The sequence below is a fragment of the Spermophilus citellus genome, assembly GCF_964194105.1.
Source record: "Spermophilus citellus genome assembly, chromosome: 3".
NCBI lineage: Eukaryota > Metazoa > Chordata > Mammalia > Rodentia > Sciuridae > Spermophilus > Spermophilus citellus.
In genome coordinates this window covers 188,133,062-188,146,945 of record NC_138184.1, presented here as the reverse complement: position 1 = coordinate 188,146,945, position 13,884 = coordinate 188,133,062, and the positions used below count along the sequence as shown (strand labels likewise).

General features: G+C 39.2%; 1 protein-coding gene across 3 annotated transcripts in view; it reads left to right on the top strand.

The window, feature by feature from the left end:
• The window catches only part of MET (MET proto-oncogene, receptor tyrosine kinase), a 117,220-nt gene extending 105,951 nt beyond the window's left edge, over positions 1-11,269 (top strand). For all 3 annotated transcript variants that reach the window (XM_081288265.1, XM_081288263.1, XM_081288264.1), the window contains 2 exons: positions 8,857-8,993; positions 9,103-11,269. In XM_081288265.1, coding sequence (XP_081144391.1) covers positions 8,857-8,993; positions 9,103-9,313 — 348 coding nt within the window. In that variant the 3' untranslated portion in view covers positions 9,314-11,269. The remainder of the gene's footprint in view (positions 1-8,856; positions 8,994-9,102) is intronic.
• The last annotated feature ends 2,615 nt before the right edge of the window (positions 11,270-13,884 follow it).

Sequence of the window (13,884 nt, the reverse complement as noted above, 5' to 3'; positions counted from 1 at the left end):
GTTGATTGATTGTATATCCTCCTCTGAGAAGTGTCTGTTCATGTCCTTGGCCCATTTGTTCATTGGGTTATTTGTTGTCTTATTGTCTAATTTTTTGAGTTCTTTGTATACTCTGGATATTAGGGCTCTATCTGAAGTGTGAGGAGTAAAGATTTGTTCCCAGGATGTAGGCTCCCTATTTACCTCTCTTATTGTTTCTCTTGCTGAGAAAAAACTTTTAAGTTTAATTAAGTCCCATTTGTTGATTCTTGTTGTTAACTCTTGTGCTATGGGTGTCCTATTAAGGAATTTGGAGCCCGACCCCACAATCTGTAGATCGCAGCCAACTTTTTCTTCTATCAGACGAAGAGTCTCTGGTTTGATATCAAGTTCCTTGATCCATTTTGAGTTAACTTTTGTGCATGGCGAGAGAAAGGGATTCAGTTTCATTTTGTTGCATATGGATTTCCAGTTTTCCCAGCACCATTTGTTGAAGATGCTATCCTTCCTCCATTGCATGCTTTTAGCCCCTTTATCAAATATAAAATAGTTGTAGTTTTGTGGGTTGGTTTCTGTGTCCTCTATTCTGTACCATTGGTCCACCCGCTGTTTTGGTACCAGTACCATGCTGTTTTTGTCACTATTGCTTTGTAATATAGTTTGAAATCTGGTATCGCTATACCACCTGATTCACACTTCCTGTTTAGAATTGCTTTTGCTATTCTGGGTCTTTTATTTTTCCATATGAATTTCATGATTGCTTTGTCAATTTCTACAAGATATGCCGTTGGGATTTTGATTGGCATTGCATTAAACCTATAGAGAACTTTTGGTAATATCGCCATTTTGATGATGTTAGTTCTGCCTATCCATGAACAGGGTATGTTTTTCCATCTTCTAAGATCTTCATCAACTTCTCTCTTTAGGGTTCTGTAGTTTTCATTATATAAATCTTTCACCTCTTTTGTTAGGTTAATTCCCAAGTATTTTATTTTTTTTGAGGATATCGTGAATGGAGTGTTTTTCCTCATTTCCGTTTCAGAAGTTTTGTCACTGATATACAGAAATGCCTTTGATTTATGCGTGTTGATTTTATATCCTGCCACTTTGCTGAATTCATTTATTAGCTCTAGTAGTTTCTTTGTAGACCCTTTTGGGTCTTCTAGGTATAGGATCATGTCATCTGCAAATAGTGATAATTTAAGTTCTTCTTTTCCAATTTTTATGCCTTTAATTTCTTTCGTCTAATTGCTCTGGCCAGTGTTTCGAGAACTATATTGAATAGAAGTGGAGATAGAGGGCATCCCTGTCTTGTTCCGGATTTTAGAGGGAATGCCTCCAACTTTTGTCCATTCAGAATGATGCTAGCCTGAGGCTTAGCATAGATAGCTTTTACAATGTCAAGGTAAGTTCCTGTTATCCCTAATTTTTCTAATGTTTTGAACATAAAGGGATGCTGTACTTTGTCGAATGCTTTCTCTGCATCTATCGAGATGATCATATGGTTCTTATCTTTAAGTCTATTGATGTGGTGAATAACATTTATTGATTTCCGTATATTGAACCATCCTTGCATCCCAGGGATGAATCCTACTTGATCATGGTGCACAATTTTTTTGATGTGTTTTTGTATTCGATTCGCCAGAATTTTATTGAGGATTTTTGCATCTAGGTTCATTAGAGATATTGGTCTGTAGTTTTCTTTCTTTGAGGTGTCTTTGTCTGGTTTCGGAATCAGGGTGATGTTGGCCTTATAGAATGAATTTGGAAGAGCTCCCTCTTTTTCTATTTCCTGAAATAACTTGAAAAGTATTGGTTTTAATTCTTCTTTAAAGGTTTTGTAAAACTCCGCTGTATACCCATCCGGTCCTGGGCTTTTCTTGGTTGGTAGTCTTTTGATGGCTTCTTCAATTTCATCCCTTGATATTGGTCTGTTCAAATTGTGTGTATCCTCCTGACTCAGTCTGGGTAAATCATATGACTTAAGAAATTTATCAATGTCTTCACTATCTTCTATTTTGTTGGAATATAGGTTTTCAAAATAATTTCTAATTGTCTTCTGTATTTCTGTAGCATCTGTTGTGATATTGCCTTTTTCATCCCGTATGTTAGTAATTTGAGTTCTCTCTCTTCTTCTCTTCGTTAGCATGGCTAAAGGTCTGTCGATCTTATTTATTTTTTCGAAGAACCAACTTTTAGTTTTGTTAATTTTTTCAATAGTTTCTTTTGTTTCAATTTCATTGATTTCCGCTCTGATTTTAATTATTTCTAGCCTTCTGCTACATTTGCTGTTGTTTCGCTCTTCCTTTTCTAGGGCTTTGAGATGAAGTGTGAGCTCATGTATTTGTTGGTTTTTTCTTTTTTTGAGGAATGACCACCAGGCAATGAATTTTCCTCTTAAAACTGCTTTCATTGTGTCCCATAGATTCCGATATGTTGTGTCTGTATTTTCATTTATCTCTAAGAATTTTTTGATTTCCTCCTTTATGTCTTCTGTAACCCATTGATCATTCAGTAACATATTGTTCATTTTCCATGTGATGTAGGAGTTTTCCTTCCTTCTTTTATCATTGATTTCCAGTTTCATTCCATTATGATCAGATAAAATGCATGGTATTATCTCCACCCCTTTATATTTACTGAGGGTTGCCCTATGGCATAATATATGGTCTATTTTTGAGAAGGATCCATGTGCTGCTGAGAAAAAAGTATATCCATTTGATGATGGTTGATATATTCTATATATGTCAGTTAAGTCTAGGTTATTGATTGTGATATTGAGTTCTATAGTTTCTTTATTCAATTTTTGTTTGGAGGATCTGTCCAATGGTGAAAGAGGTGTGTTGAAGTCACCCATAATTATTGTGTTGTGGTCTATTTGATTCTTGAACTTGAGGAGAATTTGTTTTATGAATGTCGCAGCACCATTATTTGGTGCATAAATATTGATAATTGTTATGTCTTGTTGGTGAATGGTTCCTTTTAACAGTATATAATGACCTTCTTTATCCCTTTTGATTAACTTAGTCTTGAAGTCGATTTTATTCAATATGAGGATGGCCACTCCTGCTTGTTTACGAGAACTGTGTGAGTGGTATATTTTTTCCCATCCTTTCACCTTCAGCCTGTGTATGTCTTTTCTGATCAGATGTGTCTCCTGGAGGCAGCATATTGTTGGGTTTGTTTTTTTAATCCATGATACCAGCCTATGTCGCTTTATTGGAGAGTTTAGGCCATTAACATTCAGAGTTACTATTGATATATGGTTTGAACTTCCATCCATGTTTGATTGTTTATCCTTTTTTTTTTTTTTTTTAATTTAGTTTGTTTCTCCGTGATTATCTTTCCCCTCGCCCTCTGTCTTTACTGAGGCACTTCCCACTGATGGTTTTGGTTATTGTTTTTCATTTCTTCCTCGTGTAGTGTTTTGCTCAAAATGCTTTGAATGCAGGTTTTCTGGCTGCAAATTCTTTTAACTTTTGTTTATCATGAAAGATCTTTATTTCGTTGTCATACCTGAAGCTTAATTTTGCTGGATACAGAATTCTTGGTTGGCATCCATTGTCTTTCAGTGTTTGAAATACATTGTTCCATGACCTTCTTGCTTTCAGTGTCTGTGATGAAAAGTCCGTTGTTAACCGTATTGGTTTACCCCTAAATGTAATCTGTCTCCTTTCTCTTGCAGCTTTTAATATTTTCTCTTTGTTCTGTATATTGGATATCTTCATAACAATGTGTCTTGGCATTGGTCTACTGTGATTTTGTGTGCTCAGTGTCCTGTATGCATCTTCAATTTGTATATCTGTTTCCTTTTTTATTTCTGGAAAGTTTTCTGTAATTATTTCATTCAGCAGATTTCTCATTCCCTTGGTGTGAATCTCTGTACCTTCTTCTATCCCGATGACTCGTAAGTTTGGTTTCTTCATGTTATCCCAAATCTCTTGGATGTTTTTCTCTTGATTTTTTACCAGCCTTTCTGAGTTGGCTAGACTCTTTTCAAGATGGTATATTTTGTCTTCATTATCTGACGTTCTGGTTTCTACTTGTTCCACTCTGTTAGTGATACTCTCAATTGAGTTTTTAATCTGGTTTATCGTTTCCTTCATTTCTAGAATTATTGTTTGATTATTCTTTATAATCTCTATCTCCTGATAAAGATGCTTAACTTCTTCTTTTAGGTGTTTATGTAACTCATTCTCAATGTGTTCTTTCGCTGCTTGAATTTGCTGTCTTGTATCCTCTTTGATGTTCCATTCCATCTGTCTAAGGTGTTCCTTGAGGTCTTTATATGACCATTTTTCTGATGACTCTAGGTCCTCCTGAATATTTAGGCTATCCTGCATTGTTTGTACTCCTTTTCTTCCTTGTTTCTTGAAGCTGCTCATGTTGCTTCCTGTTCTGATTGACTGCTGAGTTACTGTTTATTCCTATAAATTTATTTGATGCTTGGGAGGAAAGGTATTAGAAGGGAAGGGAAGAAGTCACTAAGGAGAATGAGAGTAGGCAGGTAGAATTCAAGGAAGGGGGATAAGAAAAATGAACAGACAAAAGAAGAAAGAAATAGGAACTAAAAAAGAACAAAAATTAAAAAAAATATATTAATAATAATTAAAAAAATTAAAATTAAGATTAGAAGAGAAAGAAGAAAAAAAAGAGAAAAGGAAAAAAAAACAAGATAGAAAAATGAAGATGAAAGAAAAACCCCAATCAAGAAAAAAAAAAAAAACTAATAAATGCCGTCTTAGAGTTTGATTAACTTCTCTTCCACTAGGTGGCGCTGTGCCCACCAGGTCAAGTCTTTCCCGTCAGTACGCAGGAACCAATCACTGTGCAGCAGCTCCTCCCAGACTGGGCGAGTCTCCAATCCTGAGTGCCTAGGGCCTCCTCTTGTGTCCAATCCCTTCCACTTTTCCTCTAGCCAGGCCCCTCTCACCACAGTACTGGCTACAGGCCAGGTCTGCTGCTCCCGGGAGCCCTGTTTTCATGAACGACTGGGCTCACTCCTCCAGATTGCCATTCCCTCAGACCCTAATTTTGTAGAGCTTGGTGCTGAGAATCCTCAGCGAATTTTACTTGCCCTCCGGTAGCCACACCCCCGTAGCTGGTGCAAGAGACCTCAGCAGTCAGCCCTGGCAGGAGCGGCAGTCCCGCACCACCTCTGACTCCCTCGGGCTGGCTGTAGCACTCACGGGAGAGCTGGGAGGGGCTCTTAAGTTTTCCCCGATGCGTGGAGAGGGAAAGCCAGGTGTCCACACACCTGTAGCAGCAGGCTTCAATGAAGTTATCTCCTGCGCTGCAGCCCTGCGACTCCAGCCCTCTGCCACAGTGGTGTCCTCCGCAAACGGCGACAGTTCGCCTCCCCCTGCCGGGTGACCAACGCCACGGGCGGGTCCCCACTGTCTCCCAAGCCCCGCCTGGACCCTACGGCCACTACCCACGAAGGCCCGGCAGGCATCCACCTCCGCAGGATGAGAAGGGCTGACCAGCCGCCTCGGCTGGATGGCTTAATGCTGAGTCGCAGCTGTCAGTCTCAGCTTTTCAGACGCGGCGGTGCGGGGCGGAACACGGAGAGGCTTCCTCACTTCCCGCCGCCATCTTCTTCTTCTCGCTATTTCGGGATGATGGCGGAGTGCTGGCTCGCTCTCTCCGGTGTGTCTCTGCCTCGAGCTCCCACGCCTCTCTCCTCCACGGCCTCCACAGCCAGCGCTGCCCTGGTCACTCTCTCCGCCCCCGGCGTTCCCGGCTTCTAGCCAGCCGCGCCGCGTCCCGGTCCGTGTTTTTCTGGCTCGCACTCCAGCGGCGCCCGGGGCCGGGGAGGCGACGGCCGGCAAGTACCACAGTCCCCGGGCCCCGAGTCCCAGCGGCCACAAACCAACACTTCTAATAGACCTACCAGATCCCGGCAGGACCCCTCTTCATGGAATTTTGCTAGGAGTTCCTCAGTGTGAAGACTGCCGCTGTTCCAAAGGGTCTTTTTGATCTCGTTAATGTGGAGACATTAGAGTCACTGCTTCCTCGTCGGCGGCCATGTTCCCTCCCCCCTCATTTTCTTTTTAATCTGTATTTTCCTGATACTAATGACACTGAACATCTTTTTATGTTCTTACTTGACATGCTTATAGCACCTTTGTAAAGTGTCTACTCCAATCTTTTGTCTTTTTTTAAGTTTTAGAATTTAATTTCATTTTTTTCTTACATTAATTGAGTTAAGGGGCTTTTATATATTCTGAATGCAGTTTTATGTTATCCCACGTATGTTTTTGCAAATATATTTTTCTATATTTTTCAGTACAGTACTTCTCCTGGAAGCTGCCTCTCTCTAACTTCTCCTCTCCCACGAGTCCTCCAATTCCCCTTTGGTACCCAATTATTACCCAAGTCCTCTAGTTCCTCAGGATTTTATCCTTCTCTGCTCCCTTTCTAAATTAATTTGTCCCAGACAAACCTGCAGGTAGCCTAGGCTCTCCAGTGAGAAGCCCAGATCACAAAACTGGACAGCTTCTCAGTGGATGGAAACTTTGGTTTCCTCATCCTTAAAACATCCACAAGATCAGTTACATTACAGAACTATAACCAATTACAACCCATGATGAGGATTAAATAAAATAATGTTTTGTAAAGGGCATGATGCATGCCTCACCATATGATGGATACCCTCTTTACCACCCTAATTTGGGAGTAAAGCCCCTCTGGCTTTCTGTGTCAGCATACTGTAGCAGTCTCACCTTTTCTTCTTCAGAAGCCTCCTAAATAGTCTCTGTGTTGTGGACCGATTTCTCCTGTTTGTCTTAAACTTGGTATTTACAGAGATCTCCAGGAACACAACTAGTTACATCCCACCAATTTCAGTGTAGCCCACTTTCAACATTTAAAAACCTCCACTGCACAGTACCATTTCAACCTCATCTATCCCGAGTCCCCTCATCTACTCCACACATCCAGCAGGGTGAGCACTGGTATTTGGGGTTCAATAAAAACACATGTATTCTTGCCTCTGGGCCCACCCCTTCCATCTGGACACTTTCTGCCCTCATGTTACACGAACCTATGAAACAAATTCCCCCTGTTTCTAGGACCCACTTTCCTGTCACTCTTTCTGAAGGCTTTCTCAGTACCCACTATTATCTCTTTGGCTTCTCACAGTGCTTTGACCTGTTTTATATTATTGCTGTATGTTATAAGCATTATAAGCATTATCTTATTGTTCTGTGAACAGTTATCTGCACGGTGCTCAACCCTTTTAATCAGCCCTGGGACTTACCCCAGAACTTGGACGGTAACCTACTGGTACATGAGCAAAGGTCAATAAATACTTGTTCAATTGATTCAAATTTTAATACAAATTCTGGGACTTGAAGGTTAACACAATAAAATTCTCAGAATGACTCATAAGGATTTTCAGGCTAAGAAAATTTCAATTTTGAAAGGCTAAGTTAGCAGAGTTACCTGGCTCCCACCTCAGCAGGGGTTTAAGATCTCTATGTGGATCAAGGCATTCATTACCTTAAAAGGTTCTTACACCTGGGCAAAGGGAAAGCTATTCATGGAGATTCGTATCAGCAAGTACAATATCTACCTCATTTCTTTCAGTCATAGAATTCAAAAACATGCATTATGCTTTTTCTTGCCGAGAACTGTAAGCTCTGTTCGCTTCTCAGTTTTACATTTTCCTACTCCCCTTGTCTTTTACCTCCAAGTGTCTTTAACCAGGGCCTTCTGTCCTCCCCCATATGTGTCTTGATCTGGAAGCGTTGCCTAGTGAGAGCTGACATCCTGGATCTTCTGCACAGGGTGACCCGCACTTGCTGACTTACTCTTGTGTCATGCTCACCTTGGCACATGTCCAGGGAGAGATAATGTGCATGACCTGGTCTGTTCCGACTAGAGTGCTTTAAATCAAGAAATTGCATATTTAGTGAAGTTCAGGAGACCCAGCAAGACCCAAAGGTCAAGAATTCTCAAATGTTTATCCCAGTGTAAATTCAGATATATTGGAGAATTTGAGCAAGTCATTTAACCTCTCTGTGTCTGTGATCTTCCTATGAAGGACTGATACAGCTCTTTTATAGTCATCTAGTACTTAAACATTTTGAAATTACATTTTTTTGAAATTAGTTTTCAATAATTGCCCAAAGGTTTTATTACGTATGATTCTTAATGTTGACTTTTACTAATACTGACTTAGATCTTTTCTTTTAACATTAACCTTTAGATATTTTTACTTTTCTTAAGACTATGGACATTCATTTTTAAATCCTACAAATTTAACTTTTCCAAGACTTCCTTTATCTTCCTTTTTATGAATAATCTGAAATTGTAGCAAAGTTATTGAAAGAGAGAAAGATAGAAATGTGCTGGTGCTTTGACTCCACAGCAGAGAACTTGAAAATGTACTCTGCCAAATACAGATGAAATCTTCATTGTCATGTAGACCTAAGTTTTGTGTTTTTGGGTTTTGTTTGTTTGGTTTTTTTTATTATTATTTTTGTTTGGTTTTTTTGTTGTTGTTCTTTTTGGTTTTGATTTAAATTTTGAGACAGGGTCTCTCTAAGTTACTTAGGGCCTTGCCAAGTTGCTGAGGCTGGCCTTCAATTTGCAATCCTCCCACCACTGCCTGCTGAGATTACAGGCGTGTGCCACTACACCCAGCTCAGATGTCCTTTTAAAAACTACATTTACTTGTAACTAAACCTTATCATTTAAACATATCATGAAATGTACGGCTTAATAATTGCCTTTAAAAGAAACCGTTGTTCCACCGTAGCCATGGTATTGACAATGTTAAGCCAAGCTTAGTTACCAAGAGCTACTGATTCCCCTTCCTGTGTGTGTTGTCACACTCTCTGACCTGAATTCTCCTTTTTCTTGTTTTACTAGTGGTCCTTTGGTGTGCTCCTCTGGGAGCTGATGACAAGGGGAGCCCCACCTTATCCTGATGTGAACACCTTTGATATCACCGTTTACCTGTTGCAAGGTAGAAGGCTCTTACAACCTGAATACTGCCCAGATCCCTTGTAAGTAAAAATCCCAACAGGATCTTCTGTGGCTAGCTCTTACATGCATTACTTTCACAGAACTACTTGACTTCAAGGGGTCTCTCAACAGTATTTCTTTCTGAAACAGGTATGAAGTGATGCTTAAATGTTGGCACCCCAAAGCGGAAATGCGCCCATCCTTCTCTGAGCTGGTCTCCAGGATATCTGCCATCTTCTCCACTTTCATTGGAGAGCACTATGTCCATGTGAACGCTACTTATGTGAATGTGAAGTGTGTCGCTCCGTATCCTTCTCTGTTGTCGTCACAAGATAACGCTGATGGCGTGATGGACACGTGAAGGATGGGAACACCACACCTGCTTCTGAGCGACATCATCGTACTTGCCCTAACAGCAGTCCACACTTTCTCCAACAGTTTTCACTGCCTGGCCTCAGAAAGGCAATTTGGTATTTTTTACTTTTTGCCAAAATTGCACCAGTATAAGACTTTGTTTTGTTATTTAAACTGCTGGATTCTAAGGAATTTCTTATCTGACAGAGTATCAGAAAGAGAAGCTTGGTCTCACAGGCCAGTGACCAATGGCCACTATGACAGCACTCCTATTGTATTGTGGTCCAAAACCTGAATTCTGGGTTGAAATTTCTAAAAACTCAGAATCCCACTTGATTTCATATGTGAAACTGATATAACAAATTTTGAAGGCTGCTTAATCATAGAAAAGAAGAGATAATGTTGTCTGCGACAGGTATGGCAGGACCAGGCCACACATTTAGAATTCTAGTATTTAAAAGAAATATTGTGTGTTGTTGGTCATAAACACTTTTTATTACTGATGTTGTCATTCACCAGTTAGGTAGACATTCCCTTTCAAATTTTTGTATGCATATTCCTTTGGTTGGAGGAATGTCCATAGACAATGCAAAATTTCAAAGTAGCATGACACAGGTATGTTTGTAAATTAATAGGGGTATTTACATATTGTACATAGACAACATTAGGGAGGTTTTTATAAAGTAGCTTAATCACAATGAAATATTTAGTTGTCATTGAAAAACCAACTGAGGGGCTAGGGTTGTGGCTTAGTGGTAGAGCACTTGCCTAGCACGTATGAGGCCCTGGGTTCAATTCTCAGCACCGCATATAAATAACTAAAATAAAGGTCTTTTGACAACTAAAAAAATATATTAAAAGAAAAAAAATTTTAAATAAACTGAGAATGATACTGTTCTGATCAAATGAATGTGGACATTTGGACATTTTGTCTGTATTTTTTTAATGCCAACTTGGAAAATAAACAAGTAATTTGTGATGGTAAATATTTTTAAAGGTAACCTAGCATGTTTTTAAAGTAGAATACAACTGACTGAAAGGTTCATTGGTTTCAACCACTGCTCCTGTGTAGAACAGAAAATCCTGGCTGTTTGGCCTGGATGAATTCTGGTCAGGAATTTTGCAATGTTTCATTCAGTTGAATTTTGTGCTTACTACTGTAGAGTGCATGTGCCGTAGATTACTCTAACTGGTTTTGTTGATGTAAACACTGAAAGTATTATATTTTTATAGAAATGTTTATTTTTAATGATATAAGAAAAAAAATTGTCGGGCCACAAAAATACTGCACTGTGAACATTTCAGAAAAGGTATGTCAGACTTGGATTAATAACAGCATGATTTTAAATGGCTGTAAATAGTGATAAGGAAATGTACCAATTGCCAATACACCCCACCCTCATTACATCACCAGGACTCAAAGCCATGGGTTAACAGAGCAAGCTGCAGCAAGGGTGTGTTATGCTGAAACCCAGTAATTGAGTTTGGCTGTCCTTGCGGGGAAATGATTGCAACCAAATGATCTTCGACACAAGGAACTGTGCTGCAGAAATATATCAGTTCTACTACTTCCTATATGTGAAGAGTAATATTAATTCACAGAGTATTGTAAATGGTGAATGACAGAAAAAAAAATCTGCTCTGCAGAAAGAAAGAGCTGTCTCCACAAGGTTAAGAGAATAAGTGCATCGAGAACAGAGAACTTGTGAAAACCACCCATCAACAGGAATGCACACCTGTACATACATGCTTGAGAAAGCTGCAATGTGAAAATCGTTATTTTCTATTTATGAACTTGTCCTTAGGTTAATGTGTCTGGACAGATTGTGGGAGTAAATGACTCTGCTAAGAATTAGATACTTGTCCCTGCCTATAGCTGCAGTTGAACTGAATGGTACTTTGTATGTTAATAGTTGTTGTTCTGATCAATTATACAGTTAAAATAAAGTGATGTAACATCTTGTTACTGAGAGTTTGTTATTGCTAGTCATATTTGATTACCTACTCCATTTACATAATGACATAGGAAGCCTAAGATTGATTTCACTTGGCTATATGGAGTCACGTTAATGCATGGGCAGTAGCTAAAAAATTTACATACCTGAATCTCTGAAAATCTCTGTCTTTCCAAGGATGGTTTGCCCTGAGTTGCCAAAGTAGCTTCATATGTTTTAACAATCTTTCACCTGCTAGAGCAACTGATTTCTATTTTAGCTAGGTATTCTTTTCCAGCAAGATGTATTCCTTGGACCAAAAGATGTGACAATGGAGTTGTAACCCTATGGTTGGCACAGAGGTAGATGACTCAGGTAGGGATTGAAGAAAGATGTCTTCTTGCCCACTCAAAACTATTTTTACCATCTACATGGGAGCTCACTCTTCTGAGCCTTCAATTACCAGAGAAACTATCTTCAAGTTTTTTCCACAGAAATTTTTGAATGGTAAAGGAAATCAAAAGCAATGTGTATGTTATCTAAGAATTATGTAACACTTCGGGTAAATTGAATTTTTTAAAGACCCCTCATGGTTTGGATGTGAGGAGTCCCCCAAAGGCTCATGTGTGAGATAAAACAGGAAGGTTCAGAGGATAAATGATTGGTTTGTGAGAGTCTTAACTCAATCAGTGATTAATCCACTGGTAAGGATTAATTGAGTGGTAACTGAGTGGTGGAGTGTGACTGGGGGGAAGTGGGAATTGGGGGTGTGGCTTTGGATATATATTTTGTATCTGGAGAGTGGAGTTTACCTCTCTCTGCTTCCTGATCATCATGTGAGCCTCTTCCTTCCACCGTACTCTTCCACCATGATGTTCAGCCTCACCTTGAGACCCGAGGAATGGACCTGACTCTCTGTGGACTAAGACCTCTGAAACTGTAAGCCTCCAAGTAAACTTTTCTTCCCTAAAATTGTTCTGGTTAGATCCTTTAGTCACAGTAATGAAAAAGCTGTCTAGAACAGACCCAAGTTTAGACTGAGTGCTACAAAATACAGAAAGGGGCTGATCCTTTACTAGAAGCAAACCCAGTCCCAATACACAGCCACACTCCTTCTCAGTCAAGAGATTCATTTCCTTAGAAACTTCAATCACTTCTCTATACCCCATAAAGACAAGAGCCTGTTGCCTTTATATCCCTAGTATCTGGCATGTAGTAAATTCCCAAATAATTGCTGAACTGAAACAGTAGTTTTATATCCTCAGTCTTAAACCACAATGGAGAAAGTTATTGTTTATGTAGCTCCCATGATATTTAGCAAACAGTGACATAGGAAATGGGGGAAATGGACCTTCTGGGGAAGGAGGGTTAAAAAGATATCCTTTTGCAAAGTTTTGCTTGGTTCTCTGAATTTTTAATTACCTTCTAATTAATTTTTCATTTCATAATATAGTCATCAATTATATATTTACTCTCTGTAGGGAAGATCCCATCCTTAAAGAAATAAAGGAAAGATATATTAAACCTGTAAAAATACATCAAATGTTTGAATGCTGACATCTCACATTGTTAATCTACCCAACTTCATTCAGGAAATAAGAGCATTATATCAAAGAAGTTGATATTTTATTTAATTAAATATTTATCAAGCACCTCTGTGTAACAGACACTGTGTTAGGTAATAGGAATATAAAATTGTCTTTCTCACTCCAAGGAATTTAACAGAAGAAAGAGACAAAATTATGTAATTAGTGAATATTAGAAGTATGCATATCTCAGATCTGTAAAATGTCTATAAGAAACATAATATTTTAAAGATACAAAAAGTACAGACCCTTGGGCAAATTGAACAAGCCCTGACTCATCTTGAGCAACATTTTGAACCTCTCTAAACCTGTTTCTCATTGGTCAGAGAGGTTAATCCTGTTCATTTAACGAAGTGTTTAAGGACTGAGTGTGTGTGAAGGTACCTGGTATACCATAGTTGCTCAATACTTGCCATACTATTATTATCTTTAGTCTAAGACAATAAAAACCCAAGTAAATGGAGACTGTGGTTGGTCCAAAAGCACCCTTATAAAGGTTTAAGTCTCCACCTCAAACTTGCTTTAGACAGTAGGGAGCTGTGATTCTACCTCATCCTCCAACACTGATTCATGAGACAGAGAGTGGCAGATTGGAAGAGTGACAAGACATTGGCACCCTTCCCCTGTGTGCAGGACACCTGCAGGATATCTCCATCTCTTCTTGCTCTGGGCTTCTTAGTATTCCTTTAATCAGTTTTCCATTGACTGATGCCTTTCCCCGCCCCCCTTTAGCCTTCAGACCTAGAATACATAATAGACAGAGAAAAGAGAATTCACCTAAATTACATGAATGTTGCGAGAAGGTACAATGATAGGAGGCACAGGCCTCAGTATTGGTGTCCAGAGATAATTGCTATTCCTTATTTTGCTCAAATAGGTAGCTAATGTTTACTAAGGTTCCAGTAGAGACAGACTAAGCACCAAGCACCATTATTTCTTTAGTTAAATGCTGTGTGTTTGGAAGATAAGGAATACTTTGTGCATATTCTTGTCCATCTAGACAGCTGGACACATACAGATGTAGTCACAGACACAATTCACTCTTTTGGCACTTCAGC